This window comes from Metarhizium robertsii (assembly GCF_000187425.2).
Source record: "Metarhizium robertsii ARSEF 23 chromosome Unknown MAA_Scf_1, whole genome shotgun sequence".
NCBI lineage: Eukaryota > Fungi > Ascomycota > Sordariomycetes > Hypocreales > Clavicipitaceae > Metarhizium > Metarhizium robertsii.
Window position 1 is genome coordinate 4,821,721 of NW_011942149.1, and position 16,628 is coordinate 4,838,348.

At 50.9% G+C, this 16,628-nt stretch overlaps 5 protein-coding genes across 5 annotated transcripts; 3 read left to right on the plus strand and 2 right to left on the minus strand.

Moving 5' to 3' along the window:
* Positions 1-1,976: 1,976 nt before the first annotated feature.
* Positions 1,977-4,775, plus strand: MAA_02103 (uncharacterized protein; the record flags this gene model as incomplete). The annotated part of the gene is made up of 2 exons (XM_007820101.1): positions 1,977-2,886; positions 2,944-4,775. 2 exons carry the CDS (start codon positions 1,977-1,979, stop codon positions 4,773-4,775), a joined length of 2,742 nt encoding a protein of 913 aa, XP_007818292.1.
* Positions 4,776-5,068: 293 nt separating this feature from the next.
* On the minus strand, positions 5,069-6,250 carry MAA_02102 (uncharacterized protein; the record flags this gene model as incomplete). Its single annotated transcript, XM_007820100.1, has 1 exon — positions 5,069-6,250. One exon carries the CDS (start codon positions 6,248-6,250, stop codon positions 5,069-5,071), a length of 1,182 nt encoding a protein of 393 aa, XP_007818291.1.
* Positions 6,251-6,659: 409 nt separating this feature from the next.
* MAA_10711 (uncharacterized protein) lies at positions 6,660-11,647 on the plus strand (the record flags this gene model as incomplete). The annotated part of the gene is made up of 4 exons (XM_011412429.1): positions 6,660-6,704; positions 6,777-8,120; positions 8,323-8,817; positions 8,882-11,647. The coding sequence occupies 4 exons, from the start codon at positions 6,660-6,662 to the stop codon at positions 11,645-11,647; spliced, it is 4,650 nt and encodes a 1,549-aa protein (XP_011410731.1).
* Positions 11,648-11,747: 100 nt separating this feature from the next.
* Positions 11,748-15,327, minus strand: MAA_10712 (acid phosphatase AphA; the record flags this gene model as incomplete). The annotated part of the gene is made up of 7 exons (XM_011412430.1): positions 11,748-11,811; positions 11,871-12,088; positions 12,150-12,407; positions 12,461-12,582; positions 12,631-12,859; positions 12,962-14,287; positions 14,341-15,327. 7 exons carry the CDS (start codon positions 15,325-15,327, stop codon positions 11,748-11,750), a joined length of 3,204 nt encoding a protein of 1,067 aa, XP_011410732.1.
* A 537-nt stretch (positions 15,328-15,864) lies between these two features.
* Positions 15,865-16,416, plus strand: MAA_02101 (NADH:ubiquinone oxidoreductase 11.6kD subunit; the record flags this gene model as incomplete). The annotated part of the gene is made up of 2 exons (XM_007820099.1): positions 15,865-16,127; positions 16,329-16,416. The coding sequence occupies 2 exons, from the start codon at positions 15,865-15,867 to the stop codon at positions 16,414-16,416; spliced, it is 351 nt and encodes a 116-aa protein (XP_007818290.1).
* Positions 16,417-16,628: the final 212 nt, after the last annotated feature.

A 16,628-nucleotide genomic window follows, 5' to 3' on the forward strand; every position in this document is an offset into this window, starting at 1 on the left:
TGTTCGATCGAGATGCCGCTCAATACCCTGCCTGGCGCATATGACGAAGGCTGTTAGTGCAGTCTGGTACCCCGCAGCACGATGGGGAACCCACACGGTGCAGTGAAGTCGCCTCGCCTCAAGTGCTGTGATGGCCTGCCTCCCGCCCTTGCCCTAGTACCTTGACCAACACAAATATTGCCTGGGCGCAAGGAGGGGGCAGGTCCGCCATGGCGTGCCTTGTACTGACTTAGCTACACATGTGCAGTCAATAGAACTGACTCTTATCACTATGTGCCCACTGAATGGGGCCGACGAGACTCTGATGCCACCAGACTCAACAGTTGCGTTGCACGGCGCACGGAGTGCTGAAGCAAGAAGGGGTTCACAGAACATTAACCAACCAAACGTTGAATAGGCGCGTATCGGCATGTGTCATGTCGAGTCTCCGCGGACATCTGGAGCCTACCTACTCCGTACTCAAGTACTTTACTTAGTACTAGGAGGGAGCTAGCGTATTCTCTTTTAAAGGCCTTCCATGTTTTTAGTTTGCAGTTGCAGCTGCGGGCTCCTATACCCATGTAGAAAGGGGGCATATTATGCAGCGTTTCAATCAGATCGGACACTCTTAGTCTTTATTAGCCATGCAATGCACGTCCCAGGCCAGTAAAATCCTGATGGTCATCAGACTTGTCCTTGCACTGTTTGGTCGAGGGAGCGACCGACCGCTTGCAGCCACAGCGCTCAAGTGCAGGCCCTGCTGCGACGGCGCACCTGTGGATTTGGGGTGGGGATCGGTTGTGGAGAGGGCGCACTGTGTACTCCATGTCCGTTGCCAGGGGTATTCTTCAACATGCATGTGGAATTCTTCTAGAGTTAGCCTGCAAGCGTGATTGATGTATTGACTCTCCGTTTTCTGAGTCGGCTGCCGTGAAGCGTCGTGAATAGTAACATGCGGAACGCGAAGCGTCACAAAAACAGCCTGACCTATGAGAAAGTCATGCTGAAGCCCTGGTTCAAAGCAGTCGAAACGCTCCAAGTGCTCAGACAAGCCTCCCGCATCTGCGGCGTCATGCAACGGCCGGAAGGTTGGGTTGGACGCAGGTCCCTCCCTCAATGCACCGTGCAGGGGCGCATATTTGGCACGGTAAGTGGATCGGCTGCTGGTCTGGTGACGACAAAGCCTAGTACAGGAATCGAGTTGGCGATTGGCATGCATTGGCTTACACGTACTCCGTACAATCAATCGTCACAGCCGCCCGAGTCTCAACGCCTTCGGGCTAAATTCGTCCTAGGTCTTCAACAACTCCTTTTCCCGCTTCCTCTGTGACTCAATTCAAAAGCTTTCTTCGTTGATCAAACGTCTGCATGTTGTAGTGACGACTGTTTGTCCGGTATTCGTACCAACCTCAAGCATCCATTGCACAGCTTATACAGAGTGAGTCGTCGTCCCTGGTCCAGCACATACCCTAATCAGTGATCACAAACATGTCGCTCGCCATTGGGCAGAGAGCTAGCAGACCTTGCATTACATCACCGCTTCTTCGCGCTCTGTATGTTGCGGGCAATCGCGACCCGTTTGTCGCTGGCTCTCTGCCCGGCCCTGGATAGCATGACCCGTACCCGTATCAGCATCTATCTATCTTAAAGTCAATGGATGGCCCCGAGTCTGAGCTCTGGCGTTGTTTGTTGGGGCGGCGCCTCTGGTACCTGGCGGGTTTTGCTTATCTTGCGTCACAATGGAGTCGGAGTGCTTTATCAGTCACCCGTCGACCGCCCAACTGACAGTCCTAACCGCAAACCCTGATTCAAATCACTAATCTGTCCTTTGTCAACAGGCATGTATCTTTTATAGACTTTTGCAGTCTGTCCATATATTTCTCCAACTACACCTCATTGGCCCTTTTGGACTGTCCATCGGCAAGCCTGTTCTCTATCTATACGCCTCGGCACATTGTTCTTTGTCGCCCGCACGACGGAGAATGTCAGCAGCACCAATGGCGCAGACGCCGGTTGTACCGCCTCGACCCAGTAGGTCTTCGGGTAAAGAAGCTCCTACGCACCTCATGCCGCAAGTGCCTCCTCGGCCCGTCAACAAGCGCCTCGATCGATCCATCTCGCCCGGCCGCGATCGCTTTGCACAGTCTCCGCTCACAGCGGGCATCCCCTCCGAGCCCGTTGACAATCGATTGAGCAAGCATTATGTGCAAAAAGAGCAGGCCGAAGACCCTATTGAACGGGCCAGCAGTGTCGGCATGCCCTCAGTCGGCGAGGAGGGCATGGAGTATAGTGCTGTAGCTGCTGAGTTGGAGGAGGAGGAAAGACGACCCTCTTCTCCCGAACAGACTCGATCTGTCGCCGACGACCTGCAGCTTCATGCGCCCAAGCCATCTCTTCCTGCTCAGAGCGCCAAGCAGCAGGTCATGGCTGTTACACGTACCGACTCAGACAAAGCTGCTTCTTTTGGAATTGGCCAGCCTAGCAACGGCGAAGACCGGGCCGTCTCTCGTGCGTCCACGAGAAAGCGTCCTGAAAGTAGTGTCTCGGCGTACAGCGACCTAGGCAACCACACAGACGATGACCATGGAATTCCTGAAATTGGCCAGCGTGTTCCTATGAACAAGCATCTTGGAGATGTTCAAGCACCTTCTCCAGGCCCCGAAATTTCCAAAAAGCATCACAGCCGAAAGCTCAGCGGTCGTGCTTTGCCCCCCGGCAGCTATGGTCTCCACGGCCATGGTGTTGTGCCACAAGACAAGCTTGAAAAAGCGTATTTTCAGAAGCATCCCGAGGCCCTTGAGCGAGAGCAGCACACCCCTCGACACGAACGCCATAACGATTTTGCAATGAGCAGTTCTGATTTGAATAAACTCGTGAGAGATACGGCTAATCATCACGCGAGAGCTGGTATGTGCATTGCTTTGCATAAAGAAACTAAAATCACTCATTGACGCGTCAAAATAGCCTCCGTTGAGCTCCGTGGCACTCCCACCGATGATGTTGCTTTTGAGGCCAGTGAGAAGTATGCATCTCGCATCTCATCATCTCGACCCGCCTCTACAGTTTTTGCAGACGGGAATGCTCCTATTTCTTCCCAGCATGCAGCAAACGAAGAGGACAATGCTATCCATGTAGATGATAGCAAGAACCCCGAGTTTTATTCCTACGGAGAGGGCAAGGTGGATGAAGAATCTGAGGAGTACACCGCTCCTATCCTTGCTTCGGATGAGCTGAAGAAGGACCCCAGCCCTCATGTACACCAACCTGCCATCCGCCCTCATCTGGAACGCCGTGGTAGCTCGTTTGATGGAGAAGACCTCCCAAGCCGTCCTCCAAGCCGCCCTCGGGTACAACGCTATCAATCCCATCCACAGGAGGTCAAACACACTCCCTTAGAAGATGTAGAAGAGTACGATCCTCTCTTCCCGGAAGATGGTAAGGAAGAGAAGCCGGGCGAAAAGGAGGAGCCGGCTGATGAGAATTGTGATCGCCGACACTTTCCAAGCAAGGATATCTGGGAAGATGCGCCGAACAGTGTCCACTACACTGCTGAAGTGTCAACGCCTGACGTGGCTCAACCAGAGAGACGCCGCTCATCTGCCCAGCCTGGTGATCGGCCCATCACGCCAGCGCAAGCTTTCGCTCTGTACCAAGAAGAATTGGCAGAGAAGGAAGCCAATAAGCGTGGAAACACGTTCTTGCCCTTGCAGGACTCGAAGCCGAGCTGGGTTTCCCATCAACCTCACTTGCAGACAGAGGTGCGTCCAAGCTCTGGTTCGAGCAGACGTTTCCCTAGCAGAGATATTTGGGAAGATGCCCCCGACAGTCATATTCACCAAGCGGAGGTTTCTGCCTCGCCAGTTGATGCCTCGCCAGTTGAGCAGACCAAGCCAGACATCCCAACCAAAGCAATTAAGGAGGCCGAACTATCACCCGAGCGCCCCGCAGTCCCTGATCGACCCAAGGGAAGGCAGAACAGCGGAGATGATGCTGTCAAAGCCCGCCCCCCTGTTTCAGATAAGCCCAAGCCTTCTATTCCTCCTCGACCAGCTAAGAGCTCGCCCGGGGAGTCCAAGGATGGTATTTCATCGAAGACCAAGCCACCGGTCCCCAATCGTCCTGCTGGTGGCAAGATTGCGGCCCTCCAGGCAGGGTTCATGAGTGATCTGAACAAACGACTCCAGCTGGGGCCCCAGGGTGTCAAGAAGGAGGAACCTCCCAAGGAAGAGGAAGCAGTCAACGATAAGGAAAAGATACCTTTGTCAGATGCACGAAAGGGACGTGCCCGTGGCCCTCAGCGTCGCGCCCCTGCCAAGAGCCCGGCCGCAGCAACGTCATCAGAAGCAAAGGCCGCTGCTCCGGTGCTCTCATTTTCTATAACACAGACAGTGTGGTCTATCGATCCCGAGCATGGGGGCTTCTCGTTTAGCAACAAGGACGATAGCCCTTCCAAGGAGGACACAAAGCCCGAGGAGCTGTCAACTGCTCTGAAGCCAGCCCGGATGTCTGCTGTGGAATCAGAGGAGGCCAAGGGGGCCCCTGAGCAATTGGAGTCTGCAAAGGAAGTTGCTGATTCAGAACCTATATCCAAAACCGAGAAGTTGAAGCTACTAGATGACGAATCTGCGGGAGGACCGGATATAGAAGAGAATATAGAAAAGCATACAAAAGACGAGAGAAAGAAGGATATTACTCTGGCGTCGAATACTGCTGGCGAGGGTATTCTTGAAGCCACCATAAAGAATGACCATGATGAGGTTGAGCCCATAGAAGTCCAAGAGGATGTTAAGTCTTAAGGGGTTACAATGTTGAATACAGGATACGCACGTTGGGGGTTCTGCATTACTTAGCTATCAGGATGAATGGAATATGCTTCAATTTTCTGCCTCAAGAGTTTCTTTCATGATTCTCGTTTGTAGACATATTAAAATTGGTTTTAGGCGTGACATGTGAGATGGGGAGATGCATATTGAAGAGCGTCTTATATTGGATTGTACCTGATGTGTACTTTGTTAAAAATACATTGCATTTGCAGCATGGAATACTCGTCTTGTTCCGATTTATCATTGCTTTATTTTCCCAAACCTACCTACCTCCCCCATGAACCGCGTTCTTGATCAGCACCTCTCCGCTCTCTTTCCACCAACGCGTCAAATTCTCTCTGTGCCTGCACCTTCGCTGTTGACTTTTCCTCGTCTGCGCTGGAGTACGAGTAGTCATCCCTGGGGCCACGATACTGTGCACTGGCATCGGTATCGCTGGCCCATGCGCTGTTGGTGCCTTGCGGCGCCTCCCATGACTTTTGGTCCCGTCGGATCTGTCGGGGCGAGTACTGGGCCTGCTGTCGTACACGGTCCCATGCGGAACCGCTGTAGGATTGAGCCCCTTCAGCCTGTGATCTAGATGACGGTGCTACGGGGGACGCATCGTCAATGTCGTCTGCTGCGTCCCAACCCCGTGGAGACTGCTGCGCTGGCTCGGGGCGGCGATACGAGGCCCATGTTTGTTGCTCTTGTGCTTGTGTCGGCTGAGAAGGTCGCTGGTAGCCGTCATTGATTTGTGGCGAGTATTCTTGTTGTGATTCAGGTCTCCAAGCATCTCCGTATTGCTGGCTATTTGAGTCCTGAACGGCGCCGAGGACCTCGCCAGTCTGTTTCTTTCCGTCTCGTAGTAGCGAGGCGAGCCTTGGGTCCTTGTCCATGGAATAGCTCTGGCGCAGGAAGTTGACGCCCTGGAAGATTGGCTCTCCAATGAGCCAGAATGTGCCGTAGTATGCTGCAAACCGGGCAGTGTGCCACATGATGCGGACTTGGGGACCGCCGGTGGCGGGGTTGAATCGTCCGCCTGTAATGACGGGCTTGAAGAAGGGGAACCGCATGGTCTGCCGCCCGCGGTAGGCCATGTATCCTGCTAGACCGGTCATGACCCATTTCCATGCCAGCATGTTGTGAACGCTGGAGAGGAAATGCTCCGTCAATGCTTGCGTCTCAGTATCACTTAGGTTCCTGTCGGTGCCGGCGGCCAACCCCAAGACGGTGGACTCGGCTAGCGCAAGGGTTTGCGTGCGGCCGAAACCGCGCATTCTAGCGTAGAATGGAGCTTCATAATCTGAGAAGAGCCTCTGGATTTGTTCGTGAATCTGAGGCTGGTAGTGTTGCCGGTTGACCATGGCTTTGTGCCGTCGTTCTTCAATAGCAGCCCGGACATTGCGGGTATACTCTGCCCGCGTCATGCGCGGCGGATGAGCCTCCCCGTCGTTTGGCCTCTCCATGATGAAGAGACGAGAATTGGTGAGAGCCGATGCCTATGGCCAAACAAGGAAAACCTGGCGGATATGTCGATTTGATTGAGCAGCTGAAGGACGGTTCGACAATGACGCACGACTCCACGAGAAGCGGCTGTATCCGGGGCGAGCTTTATCGATAAGATTGAAACAGCACGTGATGGGGACCACTGGTTGCCATGCGGGCTCGACAGGGGTCGCGTTGCTTGGCGGGGCTGGACGCGGTCGGAAAGTGCAGGACGCGTCTTCCATATGGCCATCGATCTATCATCCCTTGGCTTGGAGGGCCAAGTTTGTTTGCACCGAATTACATCCCCACATGGCCAATTCGTCTTGGTGAGCTGTGCAAAGGTAAAGGCGCCTAATGATCTAGCATTGTGAATGGTTATTGCCAAAGATGCCGCTTCAGAAGTCATATTCTGAGAGTATAGGCTTGTCGAAGGTAAGAGACACCCGTTAACCAGCTTTGCAGTGTTTTGCTGGCCGAGCCTCGTGTTGATTGACTTGAGAGTAGAACCGCGGTCCGTGGCAACGATCACACAGCCATCCTGCCAATTTACAGGCACAAAGACCAAGACCGTTACCACCTGTTTCCGATGTTACGAAGAAAAAACTGAGCAGGTTCCAATATAGACCTGCCGAAGATGAGTCTGTAGCTTCCGCTCCGGGTGAGGCCAGTGGTACACCCGCCAAGCCCCAGGACGCCGCAGTTATAGGAGCTGGCGTAGTGGGAAACGCTGCCACACCGGTGACTCGGTTGAACTGGAGAGACTTGCTTGAACCGAATGCAGCCCCAGCGGAGAATGAGGCCGATATTTCTTCCCCAAACGACAAGTTGCTTTGGAATAACCAGCAAGACACGCTGTATGCAGCAGCGTTGTCGCCGATGATGAACCGGAAGGGCAGAAAACGTGCTCGAAGCTCCTCGCCTATATCATCGCCGGCTACGGACAAGGGGGGTTTGCCAGCAGTCAATGTCGACAAGTTGAGAACGGCTCTTCGATCACCCCACGTTGATCCAACCGTGGAACTGTGGGATCGATATTCGCTGAATGGATCGGAAAACATAACCACGCCTAACGGAGCCATGAATCCTTCTCTGGCACAGCTCACGGTTTCATCATCACCAAAACCATCGAAGGACATGTCTGCTCGTCGAGGCGACGCCAACTTGCGGAGGGCAATAAGCTGTGGTTTAAATTGGCCAAAGAGAAGGAAAGTAGAGAGATCTAAATCGGGAAGTCAAAGCAGTAGTCAGCAGCGGGAGATGGAAGCAGCATCGAAATCGTCTCTAGTCACAGCATTATTAGACACAGTCACGGGCACCATTAACGAGCCAGGCCCCAGTCGGGCCCAGGAGCAGCTCATGAGATCGCCGTCACCAAAGAAGAGAAAGCTGTCGCCGGAAAGAATGGAGACGCCGCGACGCGCGGAGAAATCAGCTGAGCCGTCATCTTCATCTTCCGACTATGGTGATGATTTCGATGACGACGTTTTCGTGGAACTGGAAGCGAGCATGCAAGCCACAGGCACTACTAACACTCCACTACCAGACAAGATCGATCAAGGCCAGCCGGGTCGACGGAACCATGACGGGAAAAGCCAAAGTGTCATAGACCTGGTCGAGGAATTCAACGACATGGATGATGATGATAGCGTTTGTGACAACATTGTGCAATCACGACAAGCTCTTGGAAAATCAACGCCCAAGAGACAGTCCAAGAACCTCCCGGCTGCGAAATTTGAAGAGAGTCCTGGTGATGAATTTGGTAACGACCTAGATGGGGATATCGACTTCGATGCCGTGGAACTGGCCGCGACTCAATCGATACAACAACTAGAGCCGCCGTCCAAAAGTGTAGGTCAAAGTATTGCGAAACCACCCCAGTGCTCCATTTACTAAATCAAGGTAGAGACAACAAAAGGCAAAAACAATTCAGCGATATTTAGTGACAGGTGTTCTAGACGGTGATTTCGTTGATAAATATCGCGTGACTAGACCAGAAAAGGCTTGTTGACCTCCGCTCTTCAAACGACGATTCTAGCTAACATCAAATCAGATTCTCATTATTCAAGCCGATAATTCGAAAGTCACCAGGACGGTACATCTTCGGGGTGCTTGGTTCGAAACACCTGCACACACCAATTCTTACGTCCACGTTATTGGCTCTTTTTCAGCTCGCGGCCAGTGCATTATTGATGATGCACAAAACCTTTTGATACTGCACCCAGATCAACTTATTTCATCCACGGTTGTTGCGGACTCGTTCGGGTGCATGCGTCGAGCAGTACTGCAAGATCGTGTTAAGGCTACCAGCGAGGCTTCTCCCCCCCTTGTCTATGGCACAATGCTTCATGAGATATTTCAAGAGGCTCTAATGGCAAACCAGTGGGATTTGCCATTCCTTGGCTGCATAATTGACAAAATCACCGAAAATCACGTGGAAGATTTGTATACGATTAAAGTTGGGTTACCAAGCGCCAAAGAGCATCTCCTATCAAAAATGACCGAGTTGAGTTACTGGGCAAAGGCCTTTGTCGCGCCAAAACCACAGGTATGGATCAAATAAGTGCTGGTATCATTCCATTCTTCAGTGATATGCTAATAATTTGGTACAGGATGATGCGGTCGTGGAAGATCGGAATGGGAAGAAAGCAAACATGGCGATCACAAAGCTACTCGATGTCGAAGAGCATGTCTGGTCGCCTATGTATGGACTTAAAGGCAACATAGATGCCACTGTTGAAGTCGCTATGTCAGATGGGGAACAAACAAGGACCCTAACAGTGCCGTTCGAGGTCAAAACTGGCAAGCATGCCAACAGCAGTCATATGGCCCAAACTGCACTTTATACTCTCCTATTATCCGACCGCTATGATATCGATATTGCCTATGGTATTCTTTATTACATGGAAACGTCGAAAACTCTGCGCATTCCTGCAATCCAACACGAGCTGCGACACATGATTCTCCAAAGAAATCAACTGGCGTGTTACATCAGAGAGAGGAGTGTACAGCTGCCGCCGATGCTAAAGAGTAAGCATATGTGCGGGAAGTGTTACGCCAAAACGTCATGTTTTACATATCATCGCCTTGCCGACGACGGCGATGGTGAATCTAGTGGCATGCATGAAAAGTTTGACGAACTTGTCAGACACCTAACACCAACTCATCAGGATTTTTTTGTGAAATGGGAAAATCTCCTCACAATGGAAGAAAAGGAAAGCCAGAAGACGAAGCGAGAGCTATGGACAATGACGAGCACCGAGCGTGAGAAAAAGTCGAGATGTTTTTCTGATGTCATAATTGAAGAAGGATCCGCATCTGTCGACACTCTTAACCCGCGCATCAACCGGTTTCATTACACGTTTATTAAACGAAACCATCAACCCAGCTTTTCTTTCCTGGAATCAGAGTTGACGACCGGGGAGCCCGTGGTTGTGTCGGATGAAGAAGGCCATTTTGCATTGGCCATTGGATACGTTACTTCAGTTCGCAAGCAACGGATAAGTGTTGCGGTCGATCGAAGGCTGCACAATGCCCGGACCCGTCAACTTGGGTTTGATGAAATTGATAATCAAGTGTTTTCCAGTATCATGGATGTGACACAAGGAAAGTCCCCAGACCAGGAACAATCCAACATCAAGCACCCGCCTGTACGATATCGACTTGATCAAGATGAGTTTAGCAATGGCATGGCGACTGTAAGGAATAATCTTGTACAAATGATGGCAAATGATGTGCCTGCAGCAACTCAAATACGACGCTTAATTGTTGACCTCGCTCCCCCTCGGTTCAAGACGGCCCCAACACAATACACTGTTATAGACGGAGAAAATCTTAATGTTGACCAGAGGCGAGCCATTGAGAAAGTCATGAGCACGCAAGACTACTCCTTGGTTCTTGGTATGCCTGGCACCGGCAAGACGACAACAATCGCACACATTATTCGAGCACTTGTATCGCAAGGCAAGACCGTATTGCTTACATCTCATACCCACACGGCGGTGGACAACATTTTGTTAAAGCTTAAGACCGACAAGATTCCGGTGCTGCGTCTTGGGGCACCGGCAAAAGTTCACCCTGAGGTCCAAGATTTTGCTCATCTGGCTGGCCAGCCCAGGAAAACCTTTGACGAGATTAAAGAAGCTTGGCATGGCACGCCCATCGTTGCTACTACTTGTTTAGGCATCAATCATCCGGTTTTCCAAGAGCGTTCGTTCGACTACTGCATTGTAGATGAAGCGTCACAGATTACACTCCCCATCTGCGCCGGACCTATTCGAATGGCACGCTCATTCGTTCTCGTTGGTGACCACAATCAGCTACCTCCGGTTGTGCGGAATGAAGACGCACGGGAAGGTGGTCTCGACGTAAGCTTGTTTAAACTACTTTCAGATGCTCACCCGGAGGCGGTTGTCAATCTTGAGCACCAATATCGAATGTGCGAGGATATTATGACGCTTAGCAATACCCTAATTTATAACGGGAGGCTGCGATGTGGGACAGAATCACTACGAAGGAAGAGACTTCATATTCCAAATATGAATGCTCTTGGCCAGGCTCATTTCAGCGCATCCTCGTTGGCACATCCAGGAACACCAAGATCGTTCTGTACTGGCCCTGGCCCGTCTCGCTGTTGGCTATACGATCTCCTGGAAAGCGAGGCGCGAGTTCGGTTTGTCAACACTGATACAATAAAACCTCTGGTTAGAGAGGAAGCTCAAGGAAAGCGAATTGTGAACTCTACAGAAGTGCGACTCGTATCGCAATTGGTAGAAAGCCTTCTCGCAGTTGGAGTACCTGCGTCCGAAGTAGGTGTCATGACTCATTACCGAGCCCAGCTGTTCCTTTTGAAAGACCGTCTGAAGGGTTACGCGGGAGTTGAGATGCACACCACTGATCGATTCCAAGGACGAGACAAGGAGGTTGTCGTCCTCAGTCTTGTACGGAGCAACGAAGCATGCAACATTGGAGACCTGCTTAAAGATTGGAGGAGAATTAACGTCGCGTTTACGCGAGCCAAGACAAAGCTTCTGGTTGTAGGAAGCATGAATACCTTGAAACACAGTGGAAAAGAGAACATGCTAAGCAAGTTTATTTCTTTGATGGAAGGGCGGGATTGGATATATAATCTGCCAGCAGATGCCCTTGAGAGCCATCATTTTGAAGAACTAAGCACACCCATGACTGCTGGCCCAACACCAAAGTCAAAGTCTCCTAAGAAGACAGTGAAGAAGGGGGTATTCAGCCTTGAAGGCAAAGAAAATCGCCGTCCATCGCCAAAGAAGGCGAGGATTGGGGAACGGGCCCTTTTGAAAGGAAAACTGGTTACAAGGGACATCCTTAATGAAATGACGAATGGCGCATACATGGGGGTTTAGGAGCAGAGACATCTTTTGATTTAAACCTATGGATACGGAAACATGCTAGATTGGCGTATATGTACGGGGTATCAATTGAATACTAAATAGAGCTTGGCTATTAATCACCATTTTGCACGGGATTATCGTCATCTTCGTCTTCGTCTTGAAATTCGTCGTCGAATCTGGTGTCAATTAATTAGCCTAGAGGTCCTGAATAAAAGAATGCTCAAAACAGACTCACCCCTGCTCCCCAACTATAAGTTTTGTATACTTCTCTAGCTCCTCAAGTTGAACTACACAGCCGGTTAAGCTCTCACTGTATGAAAAACTGTAAACATCGCTCCACTCCTTATGCTTTTTTATATCATGTGGTGGTGCCTTTTTGGACATGTCTTCTTCGACCTCGGCCGTTTTGACTAATAGCTTTTTTCTGGCTGCAGCAGCGCTTGGCATATAGAGCTGTGACACCAGTCAGTTTTGCAATATCATATACTGGCAACTTTTGATAGCCTTGACATACGGGTACTTTTCGTTTAGATCGAAGAGCGCCAGCTAAAATGTATAGATTGCCCAAGATGGCGGCTACAGCGTCGCGACGGTAACTGAGGAGTTGTTGGGCAGCCAGGGGGTCGTCTCTGATATAGCTTGGGTTGTAGAATATGGCGGACCGGCGAACGGTGATAAGGTGATCAAAGAATCTTTCACATGCGTCTGCCAATCCGGAATATGGAAGAGGGTCGAATGGCGCGCGCAGTCGAATTTCGTGGCGGGTGAGAACCTGTATGACTTCTGGTCAGAGGACGCTGCGTCGACATAGGATAGCATACATACTAGAAGCTGGCGAATTCTGACGAAACCCTCTCGCAGTCTCCCTTCGAGTATCTCTGACCTCTGTATGTCTTCCGGCTTCGGTTCTTTGCCGTCACTGAAATATACGTAGCTGCCAACCACGTCTATCAGAGTTAGTGTGGTCGTTAGCCATTATTGGAGGCTTTACTAACTTCTGTATAGGATGCTCATGAAGAAGAGCATTGACGAGAGTGCGTGTCTTAATTCACGGCGAGCCACAAAGGGCCACAGGACCCAGTTGACTATTATCGGCACAGCAGTTCCAATGAAAAAGGCTAGACCATTAAATACGGCAAATGTCGTGGGAGATGAACCTCCACCGTGTGTTTGTAAACCAAGAGACGTTACGGTAAAAGAAAGACAGCCTACAAGCCCCGAACGCTAAATACTGCTTGTCAGAAACCAATATAAAGCAGCCCCCCCCCCACAGATAACAACCCCCCCCCCCCCCCCCCCCCCCCAACAAAGAAAAAAGACACTTACTGGATGCGAACTTATAGTATATCGATAGAGCATGGGCGCCATGTACAAAGCTGAAAAGACGCCCATAACGTACGGGCTTCCACCTCCAGCAGCGTATCCTATCCCACTCCAAGTTGCCCCTAGAATAGCTACACCTGACCTAGTTACTAGATCTTGTATATTTCCGCCGATTTGCGGATGCATGACTGCCCAGCTCACTACAACTACCCACCACACCTGGTAGTAATCCCACCATCCATTACTTTGAGGAAGATATGATGGTACTGACAAGAGGGATGTGACAAGGCAGACTTTGAAAGCATATCTACTTTCAAAACCTTGAAGCCGGTACAACCCTGTCCAAATCTTGTATCGCAATTTTCTCTTTTTAGAAACTGGGGCCATACTCGCGTCGGAGTTCGTCATGGAGCGGTTAAATTCGGCTTGCGGTTCTTCTTGAGCCTGCCCATGATGAATCTGCGATATCGCCTTGTAGTCTAGGGACTTGATCTTGTCGAGAAGCCTGGCGATTTCTACAAATGTCTTTTGATAATACCCCGCAGTAACACCGCCTCGATCATGACGTACCTGAGCGTTGGTTCGGTGAATTGCTTTCCAAATAGGATAAGACGGCAAATACGCGTGAGGCCAGTCTGGTACCCGTTGCATTGAGGCGACTTGGTCCATAAGAGCCTCGACTGTTGCAATGGTTTCCCTAGCACGCCTTGCAAAAACCAAGAGTTGTACCACGTTGGCATCGTGAATTGAAGATACGGGTGTATCATTTGAGTGTAGAATGGTTGATTCCACAGTGTCAAAAGCCGCAATTGCAATTTTTGTTCGTATTTGAACTGGTGCAAGGTCCGAAGAAACCACCTCTGATGGGCCCAGGTACTTTCTATACCCAGATAGATCCATTAGCACGGCGTCACAAACTCGTAGATCTTCCTTCAAGCTATCGAGGAGGTCTTTTGTCGGAGCTCGGAGAGGTTCAACGACATTGCGGATCATGTCATCTGAGGCCGTTTGGACGACAGAATGATTATTTGAGCTTGAAGGGGGAGACTGTTCGTCAACGTTGTCAGAATCACGCCGATCCACGATGACCACACAACCCTGTCCTGAGCGTGACTCATGCAGAAGCTCAGGCTCAGTTTGAAGCGACAGTAGTGCTCGTATCACAGCTTGCATTTTGTTGCGTAATTGTTCAACATCGTCTGGTCTGAATCTTGAGACCGTAATATTGATCCTCATATCTCTATACGCCTCCGAGAGATTCACAAAGGCATCGGCTAATCGCCGCCTCGGTCTCATGCCACACGGTTGGTCCGAGAGATCGAGGGCTTCCTGTCGCATAATCAGCCAAAATATATCATTCCCATAGGGAGAAGTGCACAGACCTGCATTGTGCCAAACGCTTGATGTAACGCCGTGGCTAGAGCTCTGGACCCTGCGTCTGGGAATATTAGAACATTAACAACCAATGCAATGACTTGCCCAAAAAGCCATGAAACAGCGTAACTGCGTAAATTATTCCAGATGACGCTTTGGCTGTTTGTGTCCGCCAATGTCGTGAACATGATTGCTATTCCAGCGCAGAGAACTGCTTGATAGAATCTGATAAAGAAGGCACGAATACAAGCCAAGGCAAGCATGAACAGCGCAAGAAACATGGCCAAGATGCCGCCATAGCCAGCACTGGCGGCAAGAGTAGAAGTTGATAAGAGAAGACCTATTATACCCCAACCAATTCCTATAGTCGTTCCCACAATGGTAAGAACCGTGCCCTCGATTTGGCCTCCTAGGGTGCGAGCTGGGTGGTTGAGAATGACGGATATAACCATCATGTAATTGTAAGGGCCGAGCCAACCTCTTACGCCGGGCGACAGACAAAGACAATATGCAATGAAAAAGGCCGAAAACGTCTTGAAGAGTCGAATTCCTTCTCTCGTAGTTGCTATCCGGCGAAAAAGAGAATTCAGTTGATGCCACTGTCGCGAGACGAAGTACTTTGGCGCTAATGGGTTTGACTTGTCAAATTGTGCCGGTAAAGTGGTCTTTGAGCGCTCCAAGAGATCCGCCACATTAAGATGTAGTGGCTTCAGAAATATAGCCTCAAAGAGTCCCTCGCGGACCTCGGAGACTCCATATGTGTCTTCATCCATGTCATGGTCTGAGAGCACCTGATCGATCTGAGCAATACTCATGGCGGAGCTACGACGACTTTCTAGGCGCGGCCTCGAATGTTTTGTGATATGTGGCCTATTCAAAGAGACTTGTATTGGAGGATCATCTTCCAAGTTTCCGGGGGTGTCGTCTTGGACTTTTATACGCCGTCTAATGTCATCATCGGCCTGAGCCTCCGTATCTTGATTGTCGCTCGACATACTGGCGTCGATTTACTTCTGCCATTGATCTGAGCTTCTTGGTAAAGATCCCCATAACAATGACAGGGGAGCGGCCCCAGAGGTTTAGCAAAAGTTGTTTCCTCGAAGCCGGGCGGTTGTGCGAAGAGATGCAGCGCAGGCTCTTCTTCTTGGTTCCATTGACTTATCCTGGTCCGAAGTCTTGGCAGGTTCAGCAAGCCCCTCCTCAATGCCCTCATCGAGAGGTCGCGCCTTCCCCATGCTTGCCGCTGAAGCCTCCTCACACTTGCTCCATTGATAAACAGCAGAATGACTACTTGCGTAATTGCACGCTTTGCGCAGGCAGTGACGTCGATTGTTGTTTCGTCGAATGAGGTGCCGCCGATATGGCGCCAGGGGGTGTACATAGTGTAATGTGGATCACGTGATATGGCCCGCTGCTTCTGCCGCCATGGACCTCCTCTGCATTGGTCACATCAACAACACATCTCAAATCACCAGCTACTGAGAAACGATAGTCGGCTCGCACCATACAAAACGCAGTCGGGCCAGACCAAAATGGCAATTATTCGACACTCTGTTGCTCCGCTGCGAGCAGTGCGTTGCGCCCGCCAGCCCATCGCTACCAGACCCTTCTCCGTAACCTCCCGACGGCAAGGCGGCGGCCACGGCGAGTCACAATTCGAACCTCCTACCGGCTGGCTCTGGGGCATCAAGCCCGGCGAGAAGCCGGAGCCCGAGGGTTGGGAATGGCCCATGTATATTTTCTGTGGCAGTTTGCTGGCTGCCGGTGTTGCGCTGGCCTTTAAGCCCGACACATCGTAAGTCCCTCGAACCCCGTTATTCCGATGTGGTCGAATTCTCCGCCGCGTACTACAGCGAGACTAGGTTGGTCAAGGACTTCTCGATAAAATACGAGGTAGCGGAATTGCTATATCGGAGAGTTCTTGGTCGTCTATGCCGCATGGTTCTTCCTGGAGCATCGACCCTTTGGAAGACTTCGTTTACTAATGGGGCTGCAGTGTCTCTACTTGGGCCCTCGAGGAGGCCCGACGGCGGTTAGAAGCAGAGGGTGTTCTGCCGGACCCCAGCAAGGACAAGAAGGAATAAACTGGCGACAGGGGACGACGAAGGAAGGGATAGACAGGGGGATATGTTCGATTGGAGTGGGATCGGGGGGCCAACGCGGCATCAAACGCTAATATGTACATGTTTCAAGGGCCTTCTTTTGTTTTGGGCAAAGATAAATTCCTTCAATGGTACGACGCATTAGACTTCTTTCTCAAGTCTCTATCAAATGCTGGCCTCACGTTACCCTACAT